The 16,334-nt window shown below is 50.2% G+C and overlaps 6 protein-coding genes across 6 annotated transcripts; 2 read left to right on the top strand and 4 right to left on the bottom strand.

Moving 5' to 3' along the window:
- Window positions 1-2,587: 2,587 nt before the first annotated feature.
- M421DRAFT_417897 (uncharacterized protein) lies at window positions 2,588-3,758 on the bottom strand. Its single transcript, XM_033591621.1, has one exon. It carries the CDS (start codon window positions 3,601-3,603, stop codon window positions 3,040-3,042), a length of 564 nt encoding a protein of 187 aa, XP_033451493.1. The 5' UTR covers window positions 3,604-3,758; the 3' UTR covers window positions 2,588-3,039.
- Window positions 3,729-5,905, bottom strand: M421DRAFT_408739 (MFS general substrate transporter). Its single transcript, XM_033590356.1, has 5 exons — window positions 5,208-5,905; window positions 5,049-5,147; window positions 4,913-5,000; window positions 4,746-4,867; window positions 3,729-4,700 (listed from the first exon to the last, which is right to left on the bottom strand). The coding sequence occupies exons 1-5, from the start codon at window positions 5,898-5,900 to the stop codon at window positions 4,170-4,172; spliced, it is 1,533 nt and encodes a 510-aa protein (XP_033451492.1). The 5' UTR covers window positions 5,901-5,905; the 3' UTR covers window positions 3,729-4,169.
- A 3,504-nt stretch (window positions 5,906-9,409) lies between these two features.
- M421DRAFT_342453 (uncharacterized protein) lies at window positions 9,410-11,807 on the top strand. The gene is made up of 8 exons (XM_033589491.1): window positions 9,410-9,536; window positions 9,615-9,660; window positions 9,760-9,998; window positions 10,053-10,536; window positions 10,590-10,628; window positions 10,682-10,750; window positions 10,799-11,004; window positions 11,054-11,807. Exons 1-8 carry the CDS (start codon window positions 9,481-9,483, stop codon window positions 11,697-11,699), a joined length of 1,785 nt encoding a protein of 594 aa, XP_033451491.1. The 5' UTR covers window positions 9,410-9,480; the 3' UTR covers window positions 11,700-11,807.
- A 107-nt stretch (window positions 11,808-11,914) lies between these two features.
- Window positions 11,915-12,848, top strand: M421DRAFT_2755 (S-adenosyl-L-methionine-dependent methyltransferase; the record flags this gene model as incomplete). Its single annotated transcript, XM_033588847.1, has 2 exons — window positions 11,915-12,626; window positions 12,679-12,848. The coding sequence occupies 2 exons, from the start codon at window positions 11,915-11,917 to the stop codon at window positions 12,846-12,848; spliced, it is 882 nt and encodes a 293-aa protein (XP_033451490.1).
- Window positions 12,849-13,428: 580 nt separating this feature from the next.
- On the bottom strand, window positions 13,429-14,174 carry M421DRAFT_342456 (uncharacterized protein). The gene has a single exon (XM_033589492.1). It carries the CDS (start codon window positions 14,063-14,065, stop codon window positions 13,670-13,672), a length of 396 nt encoding a protein of 131 aa, XP_033451489.1. The 5' UTR covers window positions 14,066-14,174; the 3' UTR covers window positions 13,429-13,669.
- Window positions 13,868-15,196, bottom strand: M421DRAFT_417893 (uncharacterized protein). Its single transcript, XM_033591620.1, has 2 exons — window positions 15,056-15,196; window positions 13,868-14,999 (listed from the first exon to the last, which is right to left on the bottom strand). Exons 1-2 carry the CDS (start codon window positions 15,099-15,101, stop codon window positions 14,221-14,223), a joined length of 825 nt encoding a protein of 274 aa, XP_033451488.1. The 5' UTR covers window positions 15,102-15,196; the 3' UTR covers window positions 13,868-14,220.
- Window positions 15,197-16,334: the final 1,138 nt, after the last annotated feature.

The following is a 16,334-nucleotide window of genomic DNA, read 5'->3' as shown; positions in this document are numbered from 1 at the left end:
GCCAGACTCGACGGATACAGAGTTTCCAAGCCAGGAATCAAAGCCTTTGTCCTAAGCTAGCGTACCATAGATCTTGACCTTTATATTGTTAAGGCTTCTTACTTTCACGGATTGATTGACATTGTAGGTGATGTTCTAGAAGAAGATTCTGGGTCTTCCTTGCATCGTGCTAAGGCAGCCACACCAGCAAGAGAGTCGCCTGTGCCATTGTTATTGGCAGGTAAGCTGCAGCGCTTGGTGGGAGCACGCTTACAGAAGGTAGCTGCAGGGTCATGCCCATTAAATTCGTCGCTGTAAAGAGTGAGATACGACAATGCTGAGGGAGCCGTAGCAGTGAACAGGATAGACATACAGAGTTCCGCAGATCAGCTTACGAAATTACTGATTATCAGATTTATGTGATACTATTCATTTTCTCCTTACAGCTTTCTCAAATGAGTTTCATGCATCGACGTCGCCGCAGTTTTCTTCTGGCTCTTTCATCTAGCTGATCGTGCTTCAATCAATCATAATTCATGGGTGAGTGCTCCAATTTCTTCAAATAGATGCCAGATCTCGCGTCATCATACTGTAAGCCACTGTATTCGCACGCCCTTGGACTCAACCTTGAATAACCAAACTACTGAACAACCTAGGCCTGAACTCTATATGCTCGATTGACCATACTAGTTGCGCGTATTGAAGGCAGTATAACAGACTACAATTACATGGCGCATGCAACCCTGAACCGGCAGGCTTTGCCTAAGAAGCGGCGCGCCACATAAATACCCAGCAGCATGGTTGATCCGACGATGATACAAGTTTTTGCAAGCAATGTCACGATTGCAGCAGGTGTCAGTGGGAAGAGCGGTATCATCTCTTCCGGCGTTGGGGGTGCTGGCGGTGAATAGTGATCATCGCGCTACTACCAATGTAAGCATATGGGCAACTCTTTACGCAAGTTCATGCTGAAAACCCTCAAATACAGATGACATGGGCTTCAGAGATGCGCCATGTAGTTCTGCTGACAAAATTAGAGACATCTGGATGATACGTCGCTGCAGTTAGATGAAAGTGAAGCAAAGCGGCAGACGTGAACAAGTCTATCTTTAACAATTCAGAAAATTCGGTGGGCGATAGAGTAACCGCAACACGGTACCAGATGGCAGCACCAGTGGAATTCAAAGGAAGTCCGAACCGTCTGTGGGTATTCATGTGTTGGTATTGCCGGTGTTGCCATCGCGCTTCTCCTGTAAGCAGTACTGCAATGTTCGATAGCAGAAGCCACTTGAACAAGGAAGTGTTAAAAGGCTTGATTTGCTAGATAAGTAGTTTGGAAAACACCTGAAAGTAAGCTAACTTGCACATCATCTAAATCCTGCCCGCGTCTCCAGCATGGCGGATCGGTTTCAAAACACACACCTTGGACATCGCCATAGTATCCTCGCTCACGTGAATGGGGTACCACGGTCTCTCAGCCGCTCAAACTCTTGCGTCTCGACTGATGTGTGCAGAACTTTCCCAAGTGCGCCCGTCGACGCGATACCTACCCAAATGTGCAGTGTAGCGAATGAGTCGAGACCAGTTGCAATCAGAAAGTGCTGGAGTTCCTCAAAAGAATTGTGCTGTCCATCCATAGTTGCTTGCAGTCACGCTTGAACCTGATCTGAATGCGTGAGTTAAGACGTGATTTTGAGTATCTGCGCTGCGGGTGTTTCGCAGAGTGGAACTCCAGCACCAGCGAAGATATGATGTTGTCTATGACATGACCAGCCAGCGTAGTGTTGTACCAACATGTATCCAGCAAAAGGTTAAAGCCCTCTGTCAGAGTGATATCGAAGGGAAGTTGAGAGTCGGAAGGATCGGGCAACTCGAATCGAAGAAACAAGGTCGACTACTAAGCCTGCAGCTCGAGTGATTCTTCCTGGCGCGTCCGGTGCGCTGGTCCGCAGGTTCGGATAGAAAGCAGCCAACACCAATGTCGGTCTCAAACCATCCGTCTCAGGCCACAAGCCGAATTTTCGAGTCATTGCAGAAAGAAGAACACACACCGTGGCGAGGCCCATGCACTGAATCAAGTCTACCGAACGACTCGGCATGAATTCGGACCTCCCTATGTGTCCGAAATTGTACACCGCATCCGTGTGGACGAGCAGATCCTTCCGCGGTTCCTACACGAGTTCTTTCTGAGTGATTATACAGAGAGAACGTTTGCATTGAAGCCAAAGAAAGTCGAGATCGAGCTCAACTACCCACTGGGCGTCTCTCTCCCGCGTACCAACGTCCTACCTCTCTTGAGTCTCAGTCTTGGAAACGAAGACACGCAGTGCACATTTCTCAATAAATTCGGTCAACTACCAGAAGTGGATGCGCTATTTCGGGACCATGCTGTCGCGAGGAGTAACTCAATTCTTGAGGATCTTTTAGAGATCCTACTATGCCAGCACCATAACCTGTGTAAATCTAATTTCTCGCGACGATGCGACCCATGCCTTCATGAACGATGTAAGAAGGAAGAGAACCATGGCGCCACGGAGCATGCATGGGAATCTGAAAGTGCTCGGAGGCTCAGACGAGGGAGCCCGGGATGTGAGAGTGGGCGTGTGGAACTCGCAGGCAAGGATGGATTTATTTGTCTCGAAGTCTGCGACTTGACTTCCAAAGGAGGTGGTAGAGATGAATCTCAGGGCCTTCGAAACCCAGTCCCGCTTAGTGGAAGACTAGACAATGGAACACGGAGTTATAGTATGTATTTTTATCGCATCGATAACTGATGACCCGCACGTTGACGTAGGCTTCGTTTACCTCCCTCCGAGCCTCTATCAACTCTAAACTACGGATATGCTACTGAAGTCAGGCCATAACTGGGCGCTAATAGGTCGATATCCATGAGGCAGGCCTGGTGCGGCACTCCCTTCGACTGAAGCTTTGCTGTCCACGCGAGCTCGAGGCCCCGCCTTCATTTGTGTGTCTTGGCCTCTACGGTCAAGCCTCTCAGAAGGCTGACATCGGCGTGAGTTTCGCATGTACGTAGTTCCTCTGTCTTTTGTTTCTTTTCATTCACCAATACTTGACAGGCGCACTGTGGTGACCAGTAGGTGGCAGCATGGTGTTGACAAGCTGACCTGTCTTTGTGTCGAGCGAGTATCCTGGAGGGATTGACATCGCTCTCGGAAGCGGACTCCCGTTACTCGACATCTGCGACGCATTCGAGTTGCTATGTGGCCTCAAGTGTTGACTGTTGTATTCCCCTGATCCACTACCCCGCATCTGTTCACCCGAGTATCGTTGTTGATGTGATGATGTTGGTCTCGGGGGCTGATGGAATTGGTTTGCTGGTGGTTCCCACTGTGAACGGCCAGTGGCCTGCTCGATGTAGTAGTAGCGTTGGCTTCCTTGGTCCCAGTGTTGTGACCAGCCGTTGGGCGGTGAGTATGGTGGATGACCGTAGTTCTGGGGTGGTGGGGGGTGTTGAGGCGGGATAGATGCTGAGTTGTGACTTTGAGGGTGGTAGTTGTTTCCGTATGCCATGCCGTCGCTCTGGTCCTCTTGTCTCTTTCCCTTCATCATATATATCGCATTCTCGACGTGCCCAATGGCATCTCGGAAGGAGTTGAGTGACATGTCAGGATGCTAGGATGTATCCGTGACGATGCTGTGTTGCTCCTGTGCGTTTTGGATTTGATGGAATATGGAGGATGTGGGTGTACTTGGTATAGAGATTGCAGATCATGGAAAGCTGGGCGGCTCTCCACCTTTATACGATTCACGGATCAAACGGGAATCTGTATACTACGTACGCGTCACTTGAATAAAGCTGAACGGATGACCGGCACGAGCTTATTCTATTAAGCTTTGCAGCACAGGTGGCGCATGACCATCGCGGAACGTGGCGCAGTGACTGGTGGAGCGGAAAGATCGGGCGGAAAACTCGGATGCGTGGCTGTTTTTCTCGACCGAGTCTGGCCGAATCTCCTCCGCTGCCGTTGCACTGCCCTTGGCCTCTCCACCGAATCGCCAACGCACCCTTGGGGCTTATCATTCGTGCGGTCTGCGTCAAAGGGCTTGGCTGATAGCTCAAAGGCCTTGCACTGCCACAATTCCGCTGTGGAGATGAAGCTGCAGGCCACCGTTCGGCGTCCCGGTTGATGTGGAGCCGCCCCCACGTGCCCGCGGCAGCCCGGAGGCCATCATATATCTGTTGTTCGTGTCGCACCGATCAAGACAGCATCGTTGACTCTTTCTTCATCTCCAACGTCAGATTTGGCCTTCTTATTCCTGTCTCTTTTGTACATATATGCGACAGCGGCGGTGACCAAACCTTGGAATGCAAATGCGCATGTCGAATAGATGAATCCTTTTCTAAACTTCGGCGCATCGGTCTGAGGGTACGTGAGAAGTGGCACAAACGCATTGAAGGCGTATCCAATAGAGTTCATGACGCCAATGACGATGGTCCGCTCTTCAGCATCTGCACCGCAAATCTCGTTGGCCCAGGACATGCTCAGTGGGCCGTATGGCACTGACGCACGCTGCAGAAAGAATGAGAACCACTTCAGGCCAGACGGAATATTCCAAATTGCCAGGCAGAGTGCGGCAAATCCACCGAGCAATGTACTAATTGACATGATACGAGCACGGTGTCGAATAGCGTCCGAGATGATGGCTAATGAAATAGTCAAGACTAGCTGAATGGCGGAGCTCGCTGTAGGTATGATGTTCTTCGAAAATTAGCGAACGACCATATGATACAGCCTTCTACTTACGATCTTTGATACGGAGAGTCCCTTGGACTTCAACCAAAGTGAGAATGGATTGACGCTTCCAGAGGGACTGATGTTGATGAAGACAACGTAGAGGATTGTCAAGAGGTAGACATGCCAGCGGCCTACGTTGGTCAGCCTATTGAGGGTACTCTGAGACGACCACTTACTAAAGATTCTCCGGAAGGTGGCCAACGTGAGCTTCTTCCGAGGAGCACGACCAACACTTTCCATTCGTTTCTTTGCTAGAGCGCGATCCTAATCATCGTCAGCACGCAACTTTATCGCTAGGCCCTTCGTCCTTACATTTTCGGTCAAATAGAACGCGCGGGTGTTCTCTGGAAGGTCAGGCAACAAGAAGAATCCAGCTAGACAGATCGGTGCGCTAATAATCCCGTCCATGATCTGTAAAATTGTCAGCCAGGGTCAAATAATTACACCAAGATGATGCATCAAGATACGTACGAAGAGCCATTGCCACCCTGCAAAGCCGTGAACACCGTTAAGACCCTTGTAGACAGCGGCTTGTAAATAACCAGAAAACATCGCAGCTACAGCGGATGATGCATGGAAGACGCAAGCTCTCTTACCGAGTTCGCTGGGCTTGTACCAAGCTCCAAGGACAGTGTGCGCAGCTGGGTAGAAGATTGACTCCGCAAGTCCGACGAAGAAGCGGATGATGATGACATGATTGCTGGTCTTAGCTGCCGCAAGCGTGAAAGTCAACATTGTCCACACCAATTCACAGCTGGGTACCCAGATGGATGGACGGACTTTCGTGAGAATGATCTGACTAGGGATCTGACCAATGACATAGCCAATGGTCCAAGCTGTGTCAATCAAATTGATCTGGTTTCCATTCATTGCCAGATCTTCCTTCATTCCACTCACGAAGGCATTGCTGATGTTGGTCTGGTCCAGATTTTTGATGAAATAGCCCAGAGATAGCGTGGTGATCAGGTAGACATCGAGTTTGGACACGAAGACACGCTCTTCGTGGGTTCGATCCGGTTCGTAATCCCAGATATAGGCATACCATGGTACCTTGTGTGGCCTCAGGTCGTGTGAAGCTGATGCATCCAACTGGCTGGAAGCCGTATCATTTTTGGACAACACTTCTGATTCGACCTTCTTGCCTGTCGCAAGGTCGAAAGTCATCTTTGCTGGTCGATCTGATGGGAACTGGGACGGTCGCAAACAACTTACATTTGTACTCTCTAGATAGTTGTGCTATAAAAGTTCGCGCGAAAACTTCGGAATGGTAAAATACAGGCTTCAAATTGCGCAAGCATTCGACCCTCCACAGTCCTGTACGAAACAACTACCTTTGCCTCTCATGAAGGGTCGCGTAGGCGATGGTCACCCACACTGGTGCGACACTAGGTACAATGTGGCCAGGAGCTTTGACATATCGCGGTGAGCTTGCATCTATCAGTGGCCGTTGTCGGGGGCGTTCATGCATCTGAGAGGTGCGATGCAGTTGACGACATCCCTCCTGCGGATGAGGTGCGCGCAGGGCTGTCGCCCAAGCCTATCAGAGCCCTGGCATCGCGAATGTCAGACGCCGTAAATGCCGTAGATGCCGGTCGAAACATATGGGCACCAGGCGACCTTGTCATGAGGTTTTCGTATTCCGATGACTTTAATTATGATGTTGCCATAAGAGTGTTGTAGGTTCATTGCGCGCTTTACGGCGCGTTCAACACTAGTCAAAAAAAGGTAAGCGGCCGCCACATCTATCCCTTCAGCCTTCGCCTACATGACATTTCCATCAATTTGCACGTTTTCCGCGTACTAGAAGACGTTTCTTGACTCGTGTGTCGACGAAACGATACTCATTGAGCCTTGCGCATTCTCCTTCGTTTTCAGCTTTTGCTACGTAAACGCAGCCAAGGGGCACATCAGACTGCTACTGAGCCTCGTATAAGTTGGGGTCCTGGACATGGCATAATCCTTCCCATTGACCTCATATCGCTCCTAATCTGCAGCATATCTTTTTACACTTTGTCAGAACACATGCAGTATGTGATTCATTCGTGAGGTCGCGCCTCCTTCACCTGAGCTGTGATGTCATATGAACGCGTCCATGTGTCAAATTCAGCTTTGCATGCGTCTCCTTTCGCCTAGGTCCGCAGCGCTATACGATAAGTACTCTGACTACAAACGTGCAGTCGTTTCGTACGCATTCGCCGCCTGTCGCTCGCAACAATGTTGTGACTGCATGCACCTTGATCGGCCTTGACCTCAGCTGACACACTACAGGAAGCGTGAGCTAACCCCGTCTTTCAGCGACACAGGTGAAGGCCACACAGCAAATATCTGCAGGAGCCAGAATCGGAATGGCATTCGCATGCAGCTCAGCGCCCCCATGTCATTAATCCCTCCCTCCCATAATGTTGCAGCCAAAATAGAGGCAAAATGTACATACATTTGCACCCCTGAATTGGCTGGTAAATAGGCATGATATCTGCTGCGACACATAAGTCTGTCAAGAGGGAAAGGTCCTCCTCAGTAACGTTCTTTCCACCGCCGATTATCTCGCATACATTCACAATTGTAGATATAGTGTCTCTGCTAAATACTGGAGGCTACAGTCTTGGCATCTTCGATCTACCGCCCGGTCCGTAGCCCGTCATCAGACAGCTGTCTTGACGGACAGGACACAGAAGCCATGCACAAGATTTATTGCTATCTGATCAACGACCCTTCGATCGAACACCTCCATACGCATGTTTTTCTCGATATTTTCAACCTAACACGCATCGCTCATGTCTGTCGCAAGCTCCTAGACGGATGTTTGGCTTTTCTCCTCAGCAATTTCGTGTTCAAAGTAGACTTGAAATGGCTACCACGATTTATCGCTACCTTCAGCAAGCTGCCATGCATCCTGAAGGTCTTTCTGACCATATCTTACAATCCAAGCGCCACGGAATTGCCCGTCGACTTACTGCCCGTTCTCGAGCTCTGAATCCTCCAGGTCGAATCAGGATCGACATACTAATCGGTGCAGCGCTTAGCCTGAGTTCCTTCGCCAATCTAAGGCCAAGCAAGTTGCATCTTATCATAGTTCGTGGGGGATGCATCAACAGGCCATTAGAAAACGCTGGCAGGCTTCTACAAACCACTATGGATTGTTCATACTCTGCTCGTTTTCAGGAGACTGTCGAGAGGGTACTGTTTCGCTACAGCTTTACGCCCGAGATCGTGGTCAAGTTGCGTTGCCGGTTTACCATTCGACATCTGTTAGATGTTGTGTCTGATCAAAGTTTGCGGCAATGGCTCATCCAACAAGGTCTTCCAGCTCTACCATTTCTCAAATTATTACAGAGTCATCAGAAGGAGTATTGAAAGCTTCAGGATCAAATCCAGTCAAACGGAGACCCTCTCGCGGTCATATGCAACTGCACCCTTTGGACGGGCCAGATGGCAGTAACTCACGACAAGCATTTCTGACTGCTAAGTTGTCAGAAATCATCTTGTCCCGAACCTCGAGTGGACCTGGACCCCTAACCGGCCCCAATATCTCCTCCGGGGCGCACTAGCATCGTGATGTCACTTATGGGAGGTAGTACAGTGTTCTTCAGCGCAAAATCTTGAAAGGACCATCGACCTTGTTGCGTCATACTTACATGAGCGCACTTACGCAAACGATACCTCATTTCTAATATCCGTAAAGCCGTTACATGGGTGCGAATGTGCTATTCCAGGAGCAATTCGTGCAGCTGTGGCCTCCACGAGAGCAAAATACGAGACAGCAAGCATATGCTCCTCTCCCCTAAACTTGGCGGTATACCATTTCAATTTGGGCAGAAGGAAATTAAATAGAGTGGAGGGTCCCTCAACGTATTATACGCAGCATCAGACTTTTTTTACATACAGAAGAAGCGAAGGTAACGCTATATGTGGCTAATTACCTTTTGTGCGAACAAGGGGCGGGCTTGGCTAGGTTTGCTATGCTGGATCTCTTTGTTATCAAGTTCAAGTAACGTGAAACGATCATCAGCCGCACGCAGGCTTGTATGATATGGTATCCGCCTCAGATTAATACTGCCTTTGGTGGAGGTGCTGGAGCGATTCTTCTGCATGATATCACTTCATACTTCCTCGTAACGTACTTTCTGGTAACTATGTGTGCGTGCTGCAACAAGATCCAGACGTTCTGGCCCAAACAAGCATCCTTCACAGCGTCAGTGACATTACGCCGTGCTTGCTGGGTCGCTTCGACGACGGCATGAAGGTCTGACGTCCACATCCGCGAGCGAAAGAGCCATCGTCAGCGGCTGCTGGGCCACGTCCACCTCTCTCGTCCCCACTAACCTCTCACTCAAGATACTCGTGATACCTGTGCGGTTTCCACGTATTGATGGGATGCTGACGCCATGTCAGGATGTTCTCAGCGAACCCGGATCCTCAGCATGAGCCTTTTCCGCTCTTCAACATGCTCTTACACGAGAGACAGTGCTGCATGCGCATGGTACGTAGGCTGCATCAACCCCATGGCTGCTTACAACATGCATATCCTTCTGTACGCGTACGAGAGTACGAAGTACCAGAGGGTAGGCGAGTGCTAGCACGGACCACGCGCTAAATCGCGCTAGCGACGCGCCTGCCGTGCTGTCGCCCCTCCTTTCCGTCCGGTGACCATCCGGCTTGCGTGCTTTGGTTACTTTGATCACGGCATTTGTGACGGCGTTCATCAAACACCTTGAGAACCCTCTGCAACTTCGGCACCGCAAAAATGCATCCCCGCCGAAGACTCGAGGTCCCACCTGTGAAAGCTGCTTGCTTAGCATGGTACGCTCCGACCCTGAACACGTGCAAGAAATCAGCAGTTCGGACTGTGTGTGCAGCACGATACTAAGGAACATCCAGTCGCGCTTCGAAGGCTCGCTGCAATGGACAAAACCCATGCAATCGGGTAAGTAAAAGATTGCGTTCATCACACCGGGCAATTTATTAAACTTTGGACATTCTGATCTCTCAACTCACATGATAGCTCTGCTGACGCTTGAGACAGTGTAGCGTCAACGGGAAAGTGTGCAAATTTATCCCCAGTCAGAGGGGAAGGGTTGTACGAGCACCAGTGACACCGCCATCGACGCATAAATCGTCAGAATCACCTGCGAGCATAGAGGGTCCGGAGGGCGATGGCCCGTACAAAAGACCCAGGCTTTCGTCTGGCCCGCGAGGACCATTGCACCAGCGAAGCGGAGATGGCTCGACTAATATCCGAATTCATACCAATGGTCAAGCACTGTACGTCTAAGCGCTGATATCTGGACTTGATCTATTCGAGCTGATGTTCGACAGTATTGATGCATACTATCTATTGATTCATCCTTGCTATCCCGTCTTACCTCCACCAGTCGCCACTATCGCAGACAAGGAGCAGGCCCAATCGGTACAAGAGCCCGAGTTCACTCGGTCACCGCTTGCTCATGCTATTGCTGCTCTTGTTGCCCTCGTGCCAAAAGGAACTTGTCGGGATCGTATAGCCCGACATGACTATGCGGAGCATTGTTCTGACTTAGCCCTGAGAGCCATTGACTGGGATATGGACGCACCCGAGCCGTTACTGCGAAATAGATTCCATCACGACGTGCCTGTGCACCTAGAAAGTACGATTGCAAATTTTCTAGTTGCTGTCTACGAATACAACTACCGTGGGAGCATGATGAGAGCGCGCACAAGGATGGCATCTGTGATCACTATGGCCATGGACCTGGGTTTGCACGGTATCAATATCGACACAACGGCGGACTCTGAATGCAAACGGAGGGCTTGGTCCATGATTGTCAGTGGGGTCGATCGTCCTTTGATGCCATGCAAGCTGACGCGGTACTCCAGCTCTTCTTCGCAAACAAGCTGTCGATTATCCATCATTTGGTAAACACTACGCCATCTCTTCGACCGAGTTCAAGCACTGACGAAACACTAAGCCGCCTCTCATGACGATTGGAGATCCCAGATTTAAGACACCTCCGCCAACCCTAAGTATTGTTCCAGAAGTCAGTGTCACTACATGCGACATCGACGGCTGATGCTAATCTACGCAGCCTTGGGAAGCCATATTGGGAGCACAAGACATACTTCTCATATCGCAAGCAAGACCCCCATCGCCCAAGGAGCTCGAGGCACTTGATGCAACTGTATCAACGTACATACAAAATCTCGATCGACCGCCTACCGGCCGCGAGCCCATCGACGCTGAAGGTTTGGCAGCTCACAACTGGTGGGCTGTCGGTCGCATTGTTGTGCACAGGTGGGAAGATCCTCTGGATACATTAGTGTTAGATAGCTAATGACTGCAGTGCCCGAATCAGGCTACATCGTCCATCAGCGTTTGCTGACATCCCAGCATTTGTGAACAAGCACTGCGATATGACTGCCCTACAAGATGCGAAACATTTCCCGATCCCTACTACTAATTGTCATGAGCTTCCTTCGCCAGAGTCGTTGGCAGATAGTCCTAAGACCAATGAATGGCCAGATGCCGAGGCTACTGGTCCCTTCAGCGCCCGAGGCTCCGCCGACATATGCCTCAAGTCTGCATTCATCGTCTTGCGCATGTTCCGTTATCTGACGGAAGTCCTTGTGGACCGACATTTACAAATGCCCGGCACGTATGGCGCGAGCGAGGACGAGAGGAGAGCGATCAAAGCCTCGGTACCGATCACAATGCCACTCATGGCCTGTAGTGCGATGCAAGCATGCTACGTTATGATAATGACGCTTTACAAGGTCAAGTTCACGCTGATAGCCGATCAGACTTCTGAAGACTCGACTTTGAAATCCGACTTGAGCTTTCAGGACACCGAGCGATTGGTTGAGGAGCTGAGGCACGGCGTAAGAGACAGCCTGCACATGCTTCAGAAGTACGGAACTGAGTTCGCGCATGTCGGACCTATGTATGAAGAGCTCAAGATGGTTCATCAGGTTGCCTTTCTCGACGTCTGATCAATGGTTCAACTCATGCTCTAGGCGCGGCCTCGGCATTCAGATTATTTGAGACGCCAAAGCGGGGCAAAGCCGAACCCAACTCCCAGCGACAAAAGATGCTACCCAAATCGGGTTAGAAACCGCGAGTTACCTAAACTTCTATAACCGTCTGCGGCTTGTTCTTCAAATCAACCACCTTGAATCAGAATTCTCACGCAAAGCCACCCCCAGTGATGGACAAGCCTACCTTGTCGCAAGTTGTTCTTGGTCTCCTCGAGCCCTGGCAATTTATGCTTGTCGCTTGCTCTTACATACCTTCGACAATCTCCCACCTCTATACCACGTCCAGTCTTACTTCGCTTTTATCTTGGAACGCCTTTCAGGGCGCCTGGTTCAGCAGATTTTGGTCTTGGGCGGGGCCGCGCATTCGTGAAGGCAATGGGCCTCGAATCACTGCTCTGCTTGAAGGAAGGGTGACCGGCGCTCAAGTTGTTGATGAGGTGGTAGGTGAGCCGATAAGCGGGGTTGTCCTTGATATTGGCCCTGGCCTAGGGTACTGGGTCGACCTGTACGCCAGGACAGATGTACCCCTTGTCAGCGAAGATGACTCTGTCAGAAGAAGATATGGCAAAGGCAAAGGCATCACGAAGGTCTATGGAGTCGAGCCAAATGCGCAATCACACCCTGGACTTCGCTCGCGCGCCAACGCAGCAGGACTTGAATACGTGTACGAGATCCTACCTGTTGGTATTGAAGATATTGCCAAAAAGACGGCGGTGAAGAAGGGCAGTGTGGATGCTATTGTCTCGCTGCTCTGTCTTTGCAGCATACCCGAGCCAGAGAAGAACATCAAAGAGCTGCACAGCTATTTGAAGCCTGGAGGCAGATGGTACCTCTATGAGCACGTTGCGGTCAAAGGCTACTGGACAATACAGCTCTACCAACGTGAGTCTCCTCGATGTTGTAGAGTAGACTTGATGCTGATCTTGAATACTAGGTTTCGTCAACTCGTTCTGGCCTCATGCGCTTGGCGGTTGCCAATTATGCAGAGACACCGAGAAGTTGCTGCGCGAAGCTGGGTCATGGTCGAAGATCGATATCGCACAGCCACCTATTGAGCCCTGGCACGCAGTCGTACCCCATATCTTTGGTACATTGACAAAGTGAGCGACGACCAGCACTAGCGGAGGGCCTTGTCTCTTAGTATCGACACATGGACCCTTAGGCTGAAGTGGATCCCTTCATCAGGAGGATGATTCGGGCGATGGGAGCTGTATAAATACAGGTATCGCGGCATTCGACCACGATGTTCCTTTACTCAGAGTCTACAAATCGCAGAAATGAAACACTTACGAAGCTCGGAGACACCTCGTAGGCCCAAGTCCTCCCGAGCTTTTCCCGTGCAGCTTTCCAGTGCCGCAGAGGAACAGAATCTCTCCATCCAGCATAGTGCAGCCTGAAACTCCTGATAGGGAAGTGCACATCCGAGATTCTTCCCTGGCCCATCCACCCTCTCAATCTCGCGAATGACGTTATAGATTTCCAGTTAGAGCACAGTCATACCTTTCAGCCCCATCCGAATGCTAATGAGCCATTCCTCGACCAATGCTTCGGACATGTCGTGACGGCGAATGTTGGTATTTGTCTCATATTATGTCTTGCATACATATATAAGCTATTTATCGCAGCAGATATAATGCCTATTTACCAGCTAATTAGGGGGTGCTAATGTATGTACATTTTGCCTCCTTTTTGGCTGTTACACTATTAGATTCCGAAAACAGCCGCCAGGAAGTGTGTAATTGACTTTTCCGCAATTCGTTGGATATGATGAGTGTGACACCGTTCCAAGTGAAGAGCCGCTTTGTCCTAGTCCCTGCCGTCATAAGTAGTCTCTAGCTTTACGACCTGTAACTTCACACCTGACTAACACGCGAGAGCAGCCGAAGTGATGGTAGTATCTCCACCTTGCATCAGTGCGGTCAATGCTAAAGATTCGAAGTGATGCTGCAACTCGTGGTATCGAGGAGACAGGAGCGTGCGAGAAATAATGCTGTGCTTGATCGAACCCTAATGGTTGTTGCGGCAGACGTAGCTGCTGTATAGTCGATGGAAATTGCGCTGAGTTGCTTGCTAGCTAGGAGGCGACCATATATACATGCCCTGAGACGTGCTAGTCCAAGGTAGTCAACAGAGGTGACGATCAAGGCCTGTCGGACCGACTTGCACCGCAACAATGGTGAATCAGGAGCAACGGTATGTTGATCGCTCTGACCGCCACAAGAAAGCACTCGTGTCCGCGCAGACATCGTCGTCTCACCAACTCGTGTGTGCGACTCGAACCGTCTTTGTTTGGCTGTACCTGCATCGATTAGCCTAGCCATTGTACTTTCTCAAAAAGTCGTCGGGTACCCGCAGAGACAAATGATGTATATTTTTAACGCGCGTGCCGGTATGAGCGCTCCTGTTGGGCAGTGACTAGCGACAGTAAATCAGAGTCCAGGAAATCAGGCTGCGGATATGTGAGCTAAAGCCACAGCTACCCTGATGTAGCATAAACCAGTGGCGACGTTCGCGGTCGCTGGCGAAAGTTGACAGTCAGATGACTCCCTTCAGCTCGATTGAGTTCCATCCCGCATCTCCTTCCCCATTGCACGACATTTTCTGCTATTTCCAGTGGTATGCCCACGCGACTCTGGGGGTCATCTTGAGGCCTGCTCCAGACGCCCATCCAGCCCTCCCAGTCGTCTGCGCCGAGCTCAAAGACGATCTCTACGCCTTTTGTATCGTCGCATTCGACCTCCAGCATAGTCATCGATATTTCAACGTAGTTATAGAATGCTTCCATATCAATTATATTGTAGAGATCCGACAGGATGTCACGAATGTCTGGGGGTGGGATGAACTCGCCGGGCTCAAAACCATCGTCCTCAAGGATGTCGTAAGCACCAACATGAAGGTCTTTGAATTCGCGCAGAAGTCGAAGCAGAGGCTTGATATCAAGGATCGAGGCATTCGCCGAAAAGTCGATGATGACAGAGCCGGCAATCTGATCGTCGCTAGTGCCAGACACCTGGAGAAAGGCATCGATGTATTCGTACAGCTCATGTGGCAACACATTGTCCAGGTTGGCGGCCCTATAGATCGGCAGGAACTCCGAACGAATGTTTCGACACACCTGCGTCAAGCCGTAAGCTGGATTCCAGAGATTCGGATTCCAGATGTGATCAGCAGGCCTCGGTTGTCTCCAGACTGGCTTCCGCAGGACTCTGAACAGGCTGTCCTCTACGATATGACTGTATATCCGATTCCTTAGTTCTTTGAGCAGCGTCAGCTTGAGTGTAGGTGGAAGCTGGCTGCCTGGCTAGACATACCGCCGGGCATGGCGAGAAACAGCGACCCCGCCTCGGTTAGACGCATACTCGTATTCCTCTTTCTCTCGTCTATAGCCTTATGAAACGTTCGATTGCAGGTCTTTTACTGTGTATGCAGGTTATGTTAGGGATGAGGTCGTGATGTTGAAGTGCAGCGATGAGGTGTCCATTCGCATGGGAAGAAGGCAGCAGGGCCTAGCGACGGAGATGATTCGGATCTAAGATCACCATCGCGAATCACAGTGCAATACTTCCATTTTCGCGCTCAACAAGCAGTATTTTCTAAAAGATTTGAAAGTGTATGCCCATTCCATCATACAGGCGTGCTTCCTTTAGGAGTGTCCTTGATACATTGCCTCATGCTTCAACCCCTGCTTAATCTCGATCGCAGATGTGCTCAGAGCAAAGTCGATGATGAGTTTGCCGATCATGCCTTCGTACTGAGTTCGGGTTCCATTCGGTGTGAGAAAGTTTTTTATGTAGCCACCAGCCTACTCCGGCTGTATGCAGATATATGTTCAAGCTTTCTACAGGCAGCAGGGACTCTGTACGAATGTCGTGGCAGACTTGGGTAAATCTAAGACACGGAGGGCGGTTCCGAGATGTGTCCTCCGCGTCTGTCACAGTGCTATACCAGTGACAGAGAATCATTCATTTCTGTGCGGCAAAATCATATATGCGGTGGCCAGTGTTCTGCTTTTGGCCATAAACCTATTCGCCTTCCTCTTGACATAATTTGTAATTCTTATGTTGTGCCCCAACGCAATATTTGTTGGTCTTGCATCTTGATGATAGGCATCACGCAATGCGCGTAATCGTGTCCCATCCAATGATCTTCCCAGTACACTTGACCGATCAAAAGCTGTAATCTGGAATTATCCTCGCTCAAGTCCGTCAAGGGGTCAAGATTGTAGAGGATGCCGTGAATATTGTAGCCGAAGACAGCAATGTTGCCAATCATGAACGAAGTTCTTGATGTATTCTGAAAAGTCGTGAATGCCGACTGCTGAGACAGTGCGCGTGCTGTAGATGGGCAAGAACTCGGCGCGAATCTCATGACACGCTTGGGTGAGACCTGTATAATGTCGATTGTGTCGCGTAGCGCCTTGGATGTAGCTGCAGCGTCCGTCTTCCTTCATTGTCTGCCTCGTATTGCTCCATCAGTTGGTCGAGGCTGTCTTCGGCGGCAAAGATGCAGATTTGGTTGCGGATCTCTTAGTTCAATGTCAGCTTCTTGTTCCTTGATTGGCAAGTAATGAAACTACCTCCAGATAATGTC

Source organism: Didymella exigua, assembly GCF_010094145.1.
Source record: "Didymella exigua CBS 183.55 unplaced genomic scaffold M421scaffold_6, whole genome shotgun sequence".
NCBI classification, from domain to species: domain Eukaryota; kingdom Fungi; phylum Ascomycota; class Dothideomycetes; order Pleosporales; family Didymellaceae; genus Didymella; species Didymella exigua.
Note: the sequence above shows the minus strand (reverse complement) of the source record. Positions and strands in the feature narration are given on the sequence as shown.